This window comes from Brachyhypopomus gauderio, chromosome 5 (genome assembly GCF_052324685.1).
Source record: "Brachyhypopomus gauderio isolate BG-103 chromosome 5, BGAUD_0.2, whole genome shotgun sequence".
Lineage (NCBI taxonomy): Eukaryota > Metazoa > Chordata > Actinopteri > Gymnotiformes > Hypopomidae > Brachyhypopomus > Brachyhypopomus gauderio.
Genome location: NC_135215.1, coordinates 977,501 through 993,331, shown reverse-complemented (window position 1 = coordinate 993,331; position 15,831 = coordinate 977,501). Strand labels below are relative to the sequence as shown.

Below are 15,831 nucleotides of genomic sequence, written 5' to 3'. Positions count from 1 at the left end.
ATCCCTTTATGTCATTGTTTATCCTTCAGCAAGCATTGTTGGTTTGCTTGTTTATTTTTTCATCTATATGTGAGTTCATGCCAGTAATCCACTAAAAGGCAACATCCCAGTGGATGCCCAAGTCCTTGAGAGGATCAGATTATCGGCACGGTGATGGGATCTAATTCTTCTGTGATGTCACAGACCCTCTCCCTGAGAGGGAGGCATATCCAGACACTGTGGCCGCTCACTGTTGTTTAGTTAAGGCTTTTGTGTCTGTTGGCTTCCGCCCTCAGGATTTGCACTCCAATCAGAGGTATTCAGGAGAGCTCAGGATTAAGCGTCTATAAGCGGAAACACGAGAAAGTTCAGACCAGATATACTTTTATTCATAAGCCTGATGGACACAGACATTTAGGTAGTGTTGTTAAAGAGATCATTGTGAAATAGGATCATAACAGTTCCATGAGAGATACTGGAGTTATTCAGGGGCAGTTTGGTGTGTGTACTGATGCACAGCAGAGTGACCAGGTGTAACCCCCCCCCCAACTCCTCTATCTATCCTCCTCCTCCTGTCAGCCCGATTGATTCAAACATTTAAGTACGTGTTTTAAAGTGCTACTGCGGAAGAGAATCATAACAGTCCCGAAAAAGTATAGAGTATTATGTGTATTAATATCAAAGGCATTATAAGAATATAACACCTTTGAACAATGGCTGTGTCTGAAATCATGTACAGACATACTGCACCATTTTTTTTGTATAATTGAGCAATTACTATCTTCACACCCCTAAAGCCCCTACTGCATGCAAAGCTGGTGCCCTGCACAGAAGAACCGCCATACTGTTTCAAGTCCATTGTGCTGCACAGAAAGGAAACTTACATCAGCTCTGGCTATGTCTGTGAATTACAAATATAAGAAAACACATCATTATACTTCCAAGTTCATTGCTTATGTATCAATTTAATTTTCATGTAATTTTTAAAGGTTTGGCTAGTTTATATATGAAAGCCAATGTCAGCTAACATATGCTTGAGATGTATTTCAGTTGTATTTATCAAATACTTTAGTGTTCTTAAATCATGCATATTTCACAGATTAGTCAGGAGTATTTACTTTGATAAACAGGGCAGAGTATGTGATTTCAGACACAGCTAATGTGGTTTTATGGAAATATCAAGTCACCACTACAATATACACAGATTAGTACGTAAATTACATACAGAACATATACTGTGTAAAGCCCATAACATAACCCAAAAATCTGAACCTGAAATGTTACATCAACACATATATTGAGTTCAACTGTGGTAAAATCCTAAATCGTTCGACCAAAGGGGGAAAGAATCGGCACTTCTCAAGGTTAAATGTGTAGACATAAATAATTTTAATAGTGTGTAGATAGACAGAGCAGAAAAGGGGTCAGAGCAAATGGAAGAAAGCGATTGGTTGGTTTTAAAGTATGCCAGAGCCTATCAATCACACCCTGTGTGCCTAAATTAAGAGACGGTGCTATTTAAAGTAAACCAGAGTGCTAGCCCTTTTCATAGCAGTCAAACCCAGGGTTGGCATCTGAGCTCTTGGCTGTGTCTGACTTTAAACAAGCCTCTATTCTGTAGCATTGTTATATCGTACATTTCTGGCACGATACAATCCCTCTTGGTTTATCCAGAGGTTTTCCCAACCTCCACTTTAACCCCCTGAGGGAATGTGTGCAGGGCTATGAGGATCACACTGAAAAACCAACAGCATTCATTCAATATTTCATAGACATGAAGATTCCTGTGTTCAACCTTTGAGACCTCTTTTTGATATTTTATGGTGCCATATGCCTAATACAGCAAAACAAAACTTCCAACCCTTTTAAAAGAATCTCAGATTTGCAGGGCTTGGATTTCAATTGTAACATATGAAAGAGGCGAGAGAGAGTGTTGTCCTTCGTGGGGTTCAGAGGTCAGTTAAGCAGCCCAGTTATCTTGTTTACTCTGTGGAAGCAGAACCGAGTTGCAACGAGCAGGGGCAGCTGGGAATAGCCACAGTCCAATCAGCAAGCCCGGACCGGCTAAATCGACCCTGACCACGCACCAATCCAATCAGCAAGCCCGGACCGGCTAAATCGACCCTGACCGCGCACCGGCACCAAGGAGATTTGCTCACTCTGCCTCTCTCGACAGTGTCTTCCACCGCTACAGCCGCTACCTCACGAGGAAACGTGTGAGGAATGAGACTAGTGAAAGTTGATCCGATAAGGGTCTTCAAACTACAGCAGTGTAATTATGAACAAAGAACTCTGGGTGATAAGAGAATGGGGTGGGGGGGGGGGGGGGATTCTTATACATATCAACATTAACCAGATACAAACTGCTTCAACTCCCTGTTCACACTGCGAATATGATATTTACAGACTTGGAACAAATCAGAACAAAAAACAAACAAGTCGTCCTTCATTTTTCAATCCAGTTCATACAAGAGCAAAGCAGACCGACAAAAACTAAAGTGTCCTGTGCCACTGGTGCAGTTTGTCAGAGTGCCGCTTAGTTTAAAAGCCAAACAATAGGTCATTAGACTTACGCTAAAGAGAACAAACTAACCAACTAGCAAACGAGCTAACTGAACTGTACGTCCATCGGGCGGGACTGCTCAATATAGCTGGTGAATACAGAATAAGGGTTCGCTGACAAGATAAATGAAGTCTGTGTATCTGTATCCTGGAAATAAATGAAGACCTTCTGCTATCTGCACATACTGTTGAGCAGATATACATATGTCCAAGAGAAAATGGATAAAATGTTCTCTTTGTAAGTGCCTCCTACTGTCCAAGATGCTGTATAGATGTCAAATACGACTTGTTGATTTAAATTGACCACCTTTATATATGTTATATATTCCTGAGCATGAAAACATTAATCGCTGCTGATGTGATTGGCTCCTGGCAAAGAGTCGTGATTGGTCATCGTGTGTCATTCTCTAACTATATGGATCTATTGGGTATGCGCATATGTAGGAGAAAAATAGTAGAAATGGGTATTTTCTGACATGTCAATCAACCACAAGGTTTAGCAAAAGTCCTCATGGAAAAGGAAATACAAGGTTGGCCACACACAGAAGCAGAGGGGTCAAAACAGAGGAAGAAAAAGACAGCAGACATGTCTCCTCTAGCCCTGGGCGTTCAGAGAGTGTAATGGCCCAAACGTCATCACATCGGCGGTCCAGTGCTCGCACACACAGCAACAGGTATTACAGCGAGGTAATAGAAGACCAAAAGATATCAGAACTGAGTGGTAGGCAGGCTGGTGGAGTTAAGCCATCACACGCTCATTTTCTTGGCTAGCTCTGAAAAAAACCACCAAAGAAGTCTTTCCCATTAATACGTAACACAACCTGTCAAGGGTTCAAGCTGTTAAACTTGTTAAAACAAGTTTCTACATATTTCTTTTTCAAAATACACATGGATCAAGTAAATATTATTTTCACTTATTTGTTATTTCACATATCTGCAAAGTGGATAAAGTACATACTTTCATTTTTTAAAATATGATAAAGTACATATTTAAATTTTTATACTTTTATACTTTCCTTTTTTAATTCATTATGTTAAATATATGCATATAGATATGTATTTTCTTTTTTATTATATCTCTCTGTATGTTTACATATATACACAATTGTGTAATGTTTATATGTGTGTGTGTGTGTGTGTAAATATATATATATATATGCTTTTGTTTAAGCTTTATACTATACTGCGAGAGCCGCTTGGAGTCCTTTGCAAGGCTAAGCGTGGGTCTGGGGGGATATACTGATGTGGGTGGTTGTAGGGTGGAGGGGGCGGAGGCAACGGGGGCTGGGAGCCGTCCTTCTCCCTCTGAGGTCCGCCCCCATCCAGCGAGCGCACGGGCGTGGAGGCCACGGATTGGACGAGCTGCTGGTGGGTGGGGCTGTGTCCAAGGAAGGCCTCCATGCGCCCGTGGCCTCCCTTGTCCAGGACGATGACCTTAACGATCTGTTGGCACTGTACGAACGCGTCCGGCCGCGTGTCGCCGGGGGCGACGGCCTGGTGGGGGCGTGGCCGTGCGGGGCTGGCGCACTGCGGCGGTGGCTGGGGCTGCTGGTAGAGCTCCCCCCGGTGGTTAAGAAGGGCGGCGCTCTCGGGGCTCCGCGGTGCCACCGTGCTGAGCTGGTACGTCTGAAGCCTGTTGTGAATTGACACCTAGTTTAGAAAACAGCCAGAGACAGCATCACATGTTATAAGACTGTTCTCCTTCTCTGGCCATTAGCCCTCTGGTGAACACACATCACAACAGACATGCTGCGTGTTGAGGGTGGTGTGGGGTGGGGGGGAGGTCTGAATGTAGGGTCGTTAGGGTCATTTACAGGTCATGGGGTTGTGGGTCGGTGCGTGTGTGGATGCACAAAATGGTGGTTGTTAAGAGGACACCGAGGGCCCTTGTGTCTCCCTTGGAAACCACTCCAACGTCACAGGGTCAGAGGGCACGAGGAACATTCATCTGCAAGGGGGAGGAGTGAAGTGCGAAGTGGGTGGGGTTGGAAGGGGGGGTAAGACGTTGGGGAAGGGGCAGGTGGAGGGGTCGGACATCTACAGACATCACAGGAGACACGCACTCCTTCGCTTCACAGTTCACCGCGATAAGTCCATTCTCCCCCTATGTGGCTACAGGGCGGGAGATATGTCCTCATCTATCCATCCTCCGAGTGTCTCCTGTCTTCTCATTAGGCAGCTGTGACGTATCTGGGCCAGGCCATGTGGTTGACTGGTAAAACTTAATACCCACTTCCAAACTGCCCGGGTTTCACATTAATACAGGTTGGGACTCTGAGAACCGCAGCCCTGAAGGCAGATCTTTCCCCCGTTGCAATAATCCATCACTTTGATTGGTGGAGGCAACTGTTCAGTTGGATGAGTGACAGGACTTCGGCCTACCCAGGGGCAGGAGAGATGAGGTAGTTTAAGGTGAGGAGAGAGAATGTGCTCTCTCTGCACCGGGTACACCAGCTCAAAGTCTGAGGGAATATGTCCTGAATTCTCTATCGCCGGCTTACTGATCAACAGTCCACTCTCTGCACCTACAGAGAGTAGACTGTTTCTTTGGGAAAATGGGAACCGTCTACAGACCATTTTAACCACTTAGACATAGTTTCCAGTCACAACTGAATTGAACGTGCAACGCGCCAGCGTCATTTGGATGTCAGCTGAATGGTAAAGGTATGGTAAAGCACGGATGTTGCTATCGGAACCTTCTGGGAACTTCAGGAATGTAACTTGAAAAGTGCCGGAAGATCAGGACATATCAGCACAGCCTGAATGAGTAGGACTTTTATTATGGAGAGAGTGCTTCCTCAGGAAGGAACACAATATCCCTAATCGACATTCTATCTGGGCACGCACGTGCACACACATCCTCACATTCACACACCAACTATGCAAATGTGCATGCGTGCACACACAAACTAAATTCATTATGCAAACTACGGTGTTTATTCAACTTGAGGTGAAATTCCCTCATAAGCTTCTAGCTTTGTGCGAGGAAAGATACATTATTGATATTGCAGCAACTGTAGCTTGCTTTAACATGACATTCCCAGGTTTAAAATAGCAGTGCTGGTGCTAATGGACCTTAGGTTGGAACATGATATTAGAAGTGACAATGATGAGGAAAAGGCTGCTTTCACAAACACGTTTGCAAACACACACACACACACACACACACACACACACACACACACACACACACACACCCTCTCTCTCTCTCTCCTTTACACACACACACACACACACACACACACACACACACACACACACACACACACACACACACACACACACACTCTCCTTTACACACACACACACACACACACACACACACACACACACACACACACACACACACACACACACACACACACACTCTCTCTCCTTTACACACACACACACACACACACACACACACACACACCCTCTCTCTCTCTCCTTTACACACACACACACACACACACACACACACACACACACACACACACACACACACACACACACACACACACACACACACACACACACACACTCTCTCCTTTACACACACACACACACACACACACACACACACACACACACACACACACACACTCTCTCCTTTACACACACACACACACACACACACACACACACACACAGGTCTCCAGGAGACGGTTGGCTTTCCACTGACCCCCTTCCTGCCTGCAACATGTTCCGACAGCACGGGGCCCCTCGGGGGAGGCTTGACATTTAGGTGGAGCATCACGGTTTGGCAGGGGTGGAGGCCCTACGCACACACAGGGACCACGCTGTCACTCTGATCATCACGCCGAACAGCCACAGCTCGGCCAGGTGGGGAGTGAGGCGGGGGGGGGCGTGTCCAGTCCAGGGCAGTACACATAATTCTCCACCTGCTCCACCCTCCCGATCCTCCATCTCAGCATGCATTCAGAGTTAAAGATTTAAGTGTAGTAATTGCCTTTTATCCAAGGAGCCTGCTGAGATATGACTGGCCATTAATCAAACAGTGAAGAAAGGCAGAGGAGGAGGTTTAAAGGAGGCTGCTGTTTAAACATTCCTCCAGTGTTGCCATGACGCCCAGTGTGCACCTCCACCTGTGGCCACCGCTCCACCATCTTACACACACACACATACAATCCTGGGCTGACGGAGGCAAAGGGCGTGTAGCAGCGTCAAAGATAAGAACTGCTTAGCCCCTTGGGTAATGTAGTTTGAATTGGCTTTATCGGGTGAGGAATGTTTAATATTCCCACAGAGATGTTGGAGAGGAGATTGTGACTGCTCACATTAATGTGAGTGTTAATGTGCATGGAAATGTGGATGGTAGTGCTCCATTCTCACACACACACACACACGCACACACACACACACACACACACACACACACACACACACACACACACACACACACACACACACACACACACACACACACACACACACACACACACACACACACACACACACACACACACACACACACACACACACACTGCTCACTTTGTTTCCCCTGCTCCTCTTTTTCCCTTTTAATTTCCAAAAAACTGCCTTCCAAAAAAAGTGTAAATTCATTAAGCGTTAAACTCATTTGCATATTCTATCTGCCTCAATGCATCGCCGCGAATAGTGGCAGTAACCTCGCATACAAAATACGCGTAATGGACAGAATTCACATCCTCCCTTCCTCTCTCTCGCTCGGGGGGCCCCCACCTTCTCAGCTACACCCAAACATCGAAACAATACACCACCTCCACTTTCCCTGAAGTCCACGTTCCCCAAAAAAAAAGCCTTCCACTATCGCAGACTGGGCCGAATGCTATAGACGAATCACACGTGGGTTCCACCTTCAGTGCCCCGCCCTCAGCTTCGGCTCCACCTCTAATCCCATTGGACAGGATTTTGGAGGGGGGGGGGGGGGGGGGTGTGGGCAGTGGGTGGTCTGTGGGCGGAGACCCGTTCAGCTTCTAACTTCGTCTGAGGTACAGTCAGTATGTGGCTACGTGTGGCCCAACAGAACAAACTAACCTGTGAGCATAAAACTCACTCTGCCAGGACCTGAAGCTACTACTGCAGAGAGGGCTGGGCTTACCTGGCAACACAACAGATACTTACCTCCACCGCGCTGTGTCCACTCTGGGCCAGGTCCGCCTCCTTCTTGCCTGACAGGGGAGAGAGCAGAAAAAAGAGTCACAAGGTGGTAGGGTCCGGTCCGGAAGCAGTGATCGCCGGCTGGGGGAGTTATTACACTTATTATACATGATTACGCAGCCATATGGCCTGTGTGCAGTTTATTACAGTGCTGCATTTACCTCTATGATATCTATCATATATGGACCACAGTACGCTGCATGTGGCATATTTACATTTACATTTATGGCATTTAGCAGACGCTCTTATCCAGAGCGACTTACAAAAGTGCTATGTAGTTGCTTGGAATCTCCAAGGTAGAATAGATAGTCCTAAACACAGGTACTCTAAGCTGGAAAAACCACTAGACGAAAGTCAAATGATACCTAACAATTATACCTGAATATACACATCCCCTGAGGAAAAAGACAGTATACAATTCCTATAACCCAATTATGCACAATACCTGAGGAAAGAGACGATAAAGTACAATAGACATATGGCACAGAGATGCATCATGGATCGGAAAGGAATATGATAATGAATGATTCATTTCACAGGAACTGTAGAAAACACATTTTGGTGTGGATGCATATACATTTTTTCCCTGTGTTTCCAGAAGAGGGGTTAGGGTATGTGCCACACACAATACTTTTCTCAAGTCCTTCTTCAGACCTTCCGCAGACATTCACTTACTCTGCCTTTTGATTACGTGCGTGTGTGTGTGTGTGTGTGTGTGTGTGTGTGTGTGCGTGCGTGTGCAAGCACACCTGTGTGTGTGTGTGTAGAGTCCAATGGAGAGCTCTGTCTGGCCCTGAGCTCCAGCTGGGTGCCATTGTTTTTAGATGAGTGAGTCTTGGCTCCTTGTTGCTTCTCCAACTCCCCTACACACAGTGATAGAGAGAAAGAGAGAGAGAGAGAGACAGACAGAGAGAAAGACAGAGACAAAGAGAGAGACAGAGAGCAAAACAGAGACAGAGAAAGACAGAGCAAGACAGACAGAGAGAGACAGAGAGAAACAGAGACACAGACCAAGAGAGAGAGAGAGAGAGAGAGAGAGAGAGAGAGAGAGAGAGAGAGAGAGAGAGAGAGAATATAGGCTCAATTCTGTGTAAAATATCATGATAAACTTACTGCAAACACTTTTCAATGTCACATACAATACACACATCATGGTGCCTTATGCCCTCTAACGACCTTCCCCTAAATCACATATGTCAAAGTCAAGGCCCGCGGGCCAGATCCGGCCCGCGAATTGATTATCTATGGCCCCCTGGATTATATTTAATTACTATTAGAACCGGCCCGCAGGCCACAGCCGCCCGCTGGTGTTTTGCACGCACAAACACTACAATCCCCACAATGCAACGGTAGCCCGCGAAGTCACTGCAGCGCACACAAGCGGCGAGGGTCCGCTCGGCGAAAATGACGTAATCGCAGTGGCTCTGCCCGTGGGCGAGGGAGTCGCGCGCTGTGATTCGCGAAGTCGTGCACCTCTCGAATTTTGTAACTTTGCGCGCACCAGCACGTTAAACTTAATTAAGTTAAATATTTATACATTTATTCGAAATGATTCGAAATAATTCGCTTTTTATTCACATTATTTAATAGTTGTTTATTTTCAAAACGCCCAATCTTAACGTCTTCACGTTCTCTCATGTTTCGTCCTGGAATTACAAGAGGCTCGTATTTGTTAACGTAATACAAGAGAACTGTTCAGTCAGATAGATATTTGTTGTGAAACGAAGTAGTTACAATTTCAAGCATTTTCAAGTACTTTAGCATAAATTCCAGCACTTTTAATACCTTTATTACTTTATTCATTTAATGTACCGTACAGAACATGTTTTCTTTGAAGGAAGTTTGTTTTTATCTGTTTGCTTGTTGAAAAATGTTTTCACTTGAAATTACTGACAGATCCATAAGAAAATATTGCTTTATTCATTTAAGCATTAAATAATATACACTGTGTTGGGTCTTGGTTCAATAGGCTATGTGCAATCATTTCAGTATGTTTTAATAAACATTGAACCAGTCCGGCCCTCGGCTTGTAGCAAATTTGGTTTTTTGGCCCTCGGTGCATTTGACTTTGACATACCTGCCCTAAATCATTCCAGTCACACTCTGGGCTTAATGAGCATAGTATGCATCTTCAAGAGGCGACCCCACCACCCACATCACCCCTGTCGCAATTACAATCTGCATGGATAATACAGGTCGCCTCCACTGTGACCTACAGAGGAGCAGATCAAACGCCATAGCCGCCTGTCTGAGCGAGACCCCGAACCAGAGAAGAACCTAGAAGAACCACAGCGAGGGTACATCTCGCAGCAAAGCTTTCACTCGTTAGGACAGTGGAGAGACGGAGAGAGCAATAACAATAACTCCTGAGACTTGGAGAATCTTCACGCGCCCACATTCACTTCCTTCATGCACTACACCATGCAGAAGATGGGAGCAACGCACGCTCCTGCAGACGCTCCTGGATAAACCCTTCAGGTCCCACCTCAGATCGCCAAGACCAGAGATAGGGAATCTTTCACTTTGCTCCCACTGTATAGATAATAAAGGGCCACAGCAATGCTAGTAAGATTGTGGTGCTGTTGTTAGGTTGTTACATCTGAACCTGGACCAGCTGAGACCTTTCAAATGAAGTTCAGCATAAGGAAGAAAGAGAGAAGATACGTCAGCAGATCAGCTAACGTGGCGCTGGGGGCGAGGTGATAAAAACAGTGTCCGAGGAGTGAGAAACAGATGCTCTCTTGAAATAGCACGAAGGTGTCGCTCTTTGTGTTCCTGTTGAACTACTGCTCAGCCTCACACACACACGAGCGATTCACGTGCCCAGTGTCCTACACAAATCTCTGTCAGCAGATCTAATGAACACAGGCCAGCCTCTGCAGGACACGCACTGTGTAGTATTGTATCAGTCCTCTCCATCTCTCTGCCCTTCCCCTCTCTTTCTCTGTCTCTATCCATCTCTGTCTGTCATTATCTCTCTTTCCCACTGTCTCTCCCCCTCACTTTCTCCCTTTCTTACTATCTGTCTTTTTTGATATATAAATATCTGTCTTGAGTACACCCAGACACCACGCTCCTCTGGGGTCCCTAAGAATCACCGGGTTATTTTCAGAGCTCAGGACTCTCAGGGTCCCATGCTCGTCACCTTCTTTGCTTCGAGCTTTTGGTCTTTTCAAAGGTGTTTGAAAGCCCAACTGCAGTGCAGGAAAGCACACAAATAAATGGAACATCAAAACATCTAGAGTCTCTCGAGATATGCGTACAAGACAGGAGTTAGCATACATTCACACACACACAAACACACGTACGCACACAAGTCATGTTGTTGTGAAAGGAAAAAAAAGACAAGGAAATTAAAAGAGGGTAATCTTATCTAAGCCCCATATTAAAACACCTTCATATCTCTCTCACATGTGCTGTACCTGCATCTAATTAGATCAGGAGCTGCTATAGTTCATTCTGAGTGGCGGTCGAGGTTTGTAAAAGATGGTAATGTATTAAACTGTGGCTCAGCACTGACTGATGCATGAGTACTTGATACCTTTTAAATAATTAAAATATTATTTAATTAGATTTTAATTTAGATTTTAACATTTTAATTAGTAATTATTAAATTATTTAGACAATTTAAAAAATAACTACCCAAAAAACAATCCACCCAGCCCCCTCATTACCCAAGACTGTCCGTATGGTTGATACATGACCCTCTACACACATAAAACATGGCAGCTGCTTCACGTGTACGTCAACCTGTACTCACATTCGATGCGAATCTGTTCCATCTCGGTCACCTCAGCGATGGACTCCTTCAGGTCTTCCACAAACTTGAGCAGCTCCTCCGAGCTCTGGGCACAGAAGTTCAGCACCTGCTTCTTATCGGAGCCGGAGACCGGAGACACGATGCTTATCGCATGAGGATAGTCTGACATTGAGGGAGACGGAGAGAGAAGGAAAGAACTTTGTTCACTCTCTTATCATCACGGCATGAAATCGAACTCCTTTATGTCTTCCCTGCCACGGTCAAATCACCAGAATCGGGTTCCAGATAATGACATTCATTCTGAGTCCAGCTGTAGTGAATGTGCTGTCTGTGATTTTACAGTGTGTGATTAGAAGCAGGAACGGCCAGGCCTGTGAAAGCTACTCCCCACCTACATCTCCTGCGTCTGACATTACCAGCTCTCTGCAGCACGTCTGCATGTAGCCACCGCTCAGACCACACACACACACACACACACACACACACACACACACACACACACACACACACACACACACACACACACACTCAAATGTTTGTTTGGATTTCACACTACCCGCGCCCAATCGAATCGCTCAATCACAACAGAGCAGACCGGAGTGAGAGGAAAATAGAGAGAGTGTCAGTGATCTCACAGCAGTTAATTAAAGCACAGCTGCTGAGAGAGAGCGAGAGAGAGAGAGAGAGAGAGAGAGAGAGAGAAGACAGTTTATGGGAAATTTACTGTGCTTTACAGCATGGATGTGAATATGAACATGCAAAATCCTTGTTGATCCTTCCAAATTTTTTTTCTTCTTTCATTCTTTTGCTTCAACTTTTTTGTCTTTCTAAATTAATTAGCCATGTTTTTATTCGATTGTCTTTTTTGTCTTCTTCTAATTGTTGTTGATAATAAGCAAACAAACACACACACATGACATTAATAATAACAAATTGCAATGCCAGAAAGCTCAGAGTATCTTACATTCATTTTCGAACAGGTGGAACTGCATTCCCAGAAGCCCCATGGCTTTGCAGAAGGTGTAGGCAGCCGAGCTCTTTTTCTTTGGACACAACTTCAGTATCTGAGGATCAGAACAGTGCACTCGTCATGGGCCCAAGAAAAACACAGCAAACCAAGGACTACAAACCCCAGAACTCCAGCGAAGCAAAGAATACAAACCCCTGAATTGCAAATCCTGCAGACTAAAACGGACTTCAAAACAGGGCTCACAGGACTGGAAGTAAATGACCCATCTGGCTACTGAAGTGTTTTTCACTTTTATGTGGATAAAAGGAATACAGCCATTAACTCAAAACCAGAGAGAGAGAAAGAGAGAGAGGGAGAGAGTGAGAGAACAGAAGAAAGAAAGAAAAGGCTATACAGACAGGAAGAGAGATGAGAGACTTCTGTCGACTTAGTGCATTTCCAAGAAGGCCCCACTCACAAAGCTGGAATATTAAAACCATACATCACTCTGACACCCAGGAGTGCTGAGGACTCCTGAGCACCTTTGAAGAAGAGTAGGCATCAGTGTGCAAACATCAGATACTCTGCAATTAACGCCCCAAAGCCTGCGCACTCCTAACGAGCGGAGGTACACGTTTGCACACTGACCCGGTGCCTGGTAGAGGCTTGGAACGATTATATTTTTCTCTCGTTTCATATCTCTAAATTCATGACCTTCATTATTTTAATGGAAATGCGGAGGATAGCGATTAGGGTAATTAGAGGTTTCCCTTTTGTGCCAAATCAACACTTTGGTTGTGCAGATGAGCGATTTGGAGTGAACGTGTGTGACTGCCCTCCTGGGCTCTATGACTGCTGCTTAGTACCTGTGGAAAAAAAAACTCACTTTGATATTTTTTTTCTCACTCTCTGGGAGATTACGACAGGAACTTGTAATTATGAGAACAGTTTAATACATGGGTGTGATAACCTCTGAGTCCCCTGAATGGGTGCATTAATTATAATAGATGGTTAATCTGTGATTAATTTCAGGAGCCGTTCTGTAGGACTCTGACCAAATTAATGACTTATCCAGAGAAGGGAAGGGGGCGGGTAGAAAGGGGCACGTCGTTGACCTCGAAGTTTCGTCGTCGGAGGCGGACGGCGGTCGACGCGCGATGGCTCAGTAGGGTGACGAGGAAACCCAGGGCTAAGTGGAGCCCCGCCCCCAAAACTGGTCCGTCAACACGACGGATAAACAAATGCGCTGAAAATGGCAGGCAGCTGCGGCTGAAGGGTTGAAATAAACGTCCGCCACTACGAAGGAGAGTCCTGATAATTACCGGCTTTTGAGGCACTGAGGGACATATCCCATTTTAAACTGAAAAAAAAAAAACAACCCAACAATATCTCAGCGAAGCCGAATTTAACACGAAGCAGCTGCGCCGAGGCTCTTTTGTTTTATTTTTAGGTCGAAGGACCGCGTTTCCCATGATGCCGCAGTGTTCTTTATGAGTGAGGGAGCAGGTTTGGGAGAGGGCCGGTGGGTCCTTACCACAATGAGGTCATTGAAGAGGAAGACCTCCCTCTGGTGAGCAGCTTGTTTCTGGGCCTTATTGATGTCGGTCACCTCAAAGAGACGGCTGCAGCACACGAGTCTTCGATGTGGCACTGACAGCACCTGCGGACGGACGTGAGGACGGACGTGAGGACGGACGTGAGGACGTGAGGGGTTGTGTGAGACGAGTGAAACAACACTGCTAGTGTGAGCCTGAGCAAGAGGGCTCGGCCCACATCCAACATACACCTTCTCCTACTATGTTTTATGGGCTGGAGACATTTGGGATTTATGTGGCCAGTGTCCTAAATGGTCTCCTGTTGCAAACTAATATTACACCCCATTGCATTTCAGGCTTTTTGCGGCGTACTGTCAAGAGCTCATGTATCCAAAGCCGGCGACCTGAGGAGTATGAAACATGTTGGAACATTTCAACTCTAGCAGTGAAAAAGACAGTAATACGGCGTCATGTTTTCCTAATACTATTAAGACACTGGACACTGACACTTTTGTCAGTGTTGCAGAGAACAACTGTTTAATAGTAATAGGTTTAGTGTGGAGTTGCTTAATTCTTCTGACCCTTAGTAGAGCCTGGTGTGGTGTGGTGTGATGTGGTGTGGTGTGTGTGTGTGTGTGTGTGTGTGTGTGTGTGTGTGTGTGTGTGTGTGTGTGTGTGTGTGTGTGTGTGTGTGTGTGTGTGTGAGGGGGATGTGTTTCAAACTTCAGAATGACTATATCTCTCTCTTACTCTACCGGTGACGTCTAAGACCGGTGATCTCTAAGACCGGTGATCTCTAAGACTGGTGACCTCTAAGACTGGAGAAGTATAATCTGCATGTATGCCTGTAAACACCCAGCCAGACAGTGGAGTGCGAGGAGGGAATCAGGGGTTAATGCATGAACATTGGACCTGTGCCTGCAGTCCAGAGACATGAACACTCAGACCCAGCGTTCAAAATCATTTCTACACATTTGTGAGTTTCAGCAGCCTCTGTTTTCATTGGGCAGTCCGTGTTTTTGAAACCTTCCAGAACCAACCAGCCTGAAACAAAATCCGTCTGACTTTATGCTCAGCGAGCGACGGCTCCAAACACGCTGCATGAACAGCTGGGGTTTCCAAATCCCTGAAGGAAATTAAATAAATATTCAATTTCGTTTCATTTTTACTGAGAGGTTTTTCAGTCCATAACGGCTGAAATCAAATCTAACGGCGACCTTTGGTCAGGGGGCTGGAAGACTGTTCCAGGGTCAGTCCAACAAATGGAAACAATGAGGTATTTACATGATTTTAACGACTTTAATCCCCAAACAGCATCCCAGATGGCATCTCTTCGTCCATCATTCCATGCACCACAAACACACATGCGCATATGCGTACATGCACAAACGCACATTCACACGTGTGCACACGCACACACACACACGTGTGCAGAAATGAAAACACGCACATATGTATACAACATTACTTTTTCTAATACAGGGCAATATGTCGTACACTAGATTTGTAAAATGACACCATGGGTATAAGGTTACAGTGCAGAATGGGGTGTTTTATAAATCTAAGGCTAAACTCTAAAGGAAAGACACTGTACGCACAACCCCATTCCCTCCACATCAGATGCCTTTAGGTCATGGGGCAACATTAGATTGAATGATGTGCAATGATGATCATTAATTGTAAATCACCATTTACAATTGTCATCACCAGCAGGGGGCCTCGTCCCTAGACATGTTCCATCAGGCTTGAAATGCAGCTGTTTTCATTTCCTGCCTGTTTCGGGGCATTCCTGTCTCATCCTGATAATTGAGTCACTGTCTAGCTCTTTATAACGTAATAACCACCCTCACAAAGGCAATCCGGAGTGTTTTGGGAAATTAAGATAGAGGTTCAGGACAGAGCGG

The 15,831-nt window shown here is 45.4% G+C and overlaps 1 protein-coding gene across 3 annotated transcripts in view; it reads right to left on the bottom strand.

The window, feature by feature from the left end:
• Positions 1-216: 216 nt before the first annotated feature.
• The window catches only part of iqsec3a (IQ motif and Sec7 domain ArfGEF 3a), a 97,163-nt gene continuing 81,548 nt past the window's right edge, over positions 217-15,831 (bottom strand). For 2 of the 3 annotated variants that reach the window (XM_077004721.1, XM_077004723.1), the window contains 6 exons: positions 13,927-14,052; positions 12,408-12,507; positions 11,444-11,605; positions 8,433-8,546; positions 7,648-7,694; positions 217-4,191 (listed from right to left, as the gene is read on the bottom strand). In XM_077004721.1, the coding sequence (XP_076860836.1) occupies positions 3,715-4,191; positions 7,648-7,694; positions 8,433-8,546; positions 11,444-11,605; positions 12,408-12,507; positions 13,927-14,052 (1,026 nt within the window). In that variant the 3' untranslated portion in view covers positions 217-3,714. The remainder of the gene's footprint in view (positions 4,192-7,647; positions 7,695-8,432; positions 8,547-11,443; positions 11,606-12,407; positions 12,508-13,926; positions 14,053-15,831) is intronic. The other variant, XM_077004722.1, reaches the window with a different exon arrangement.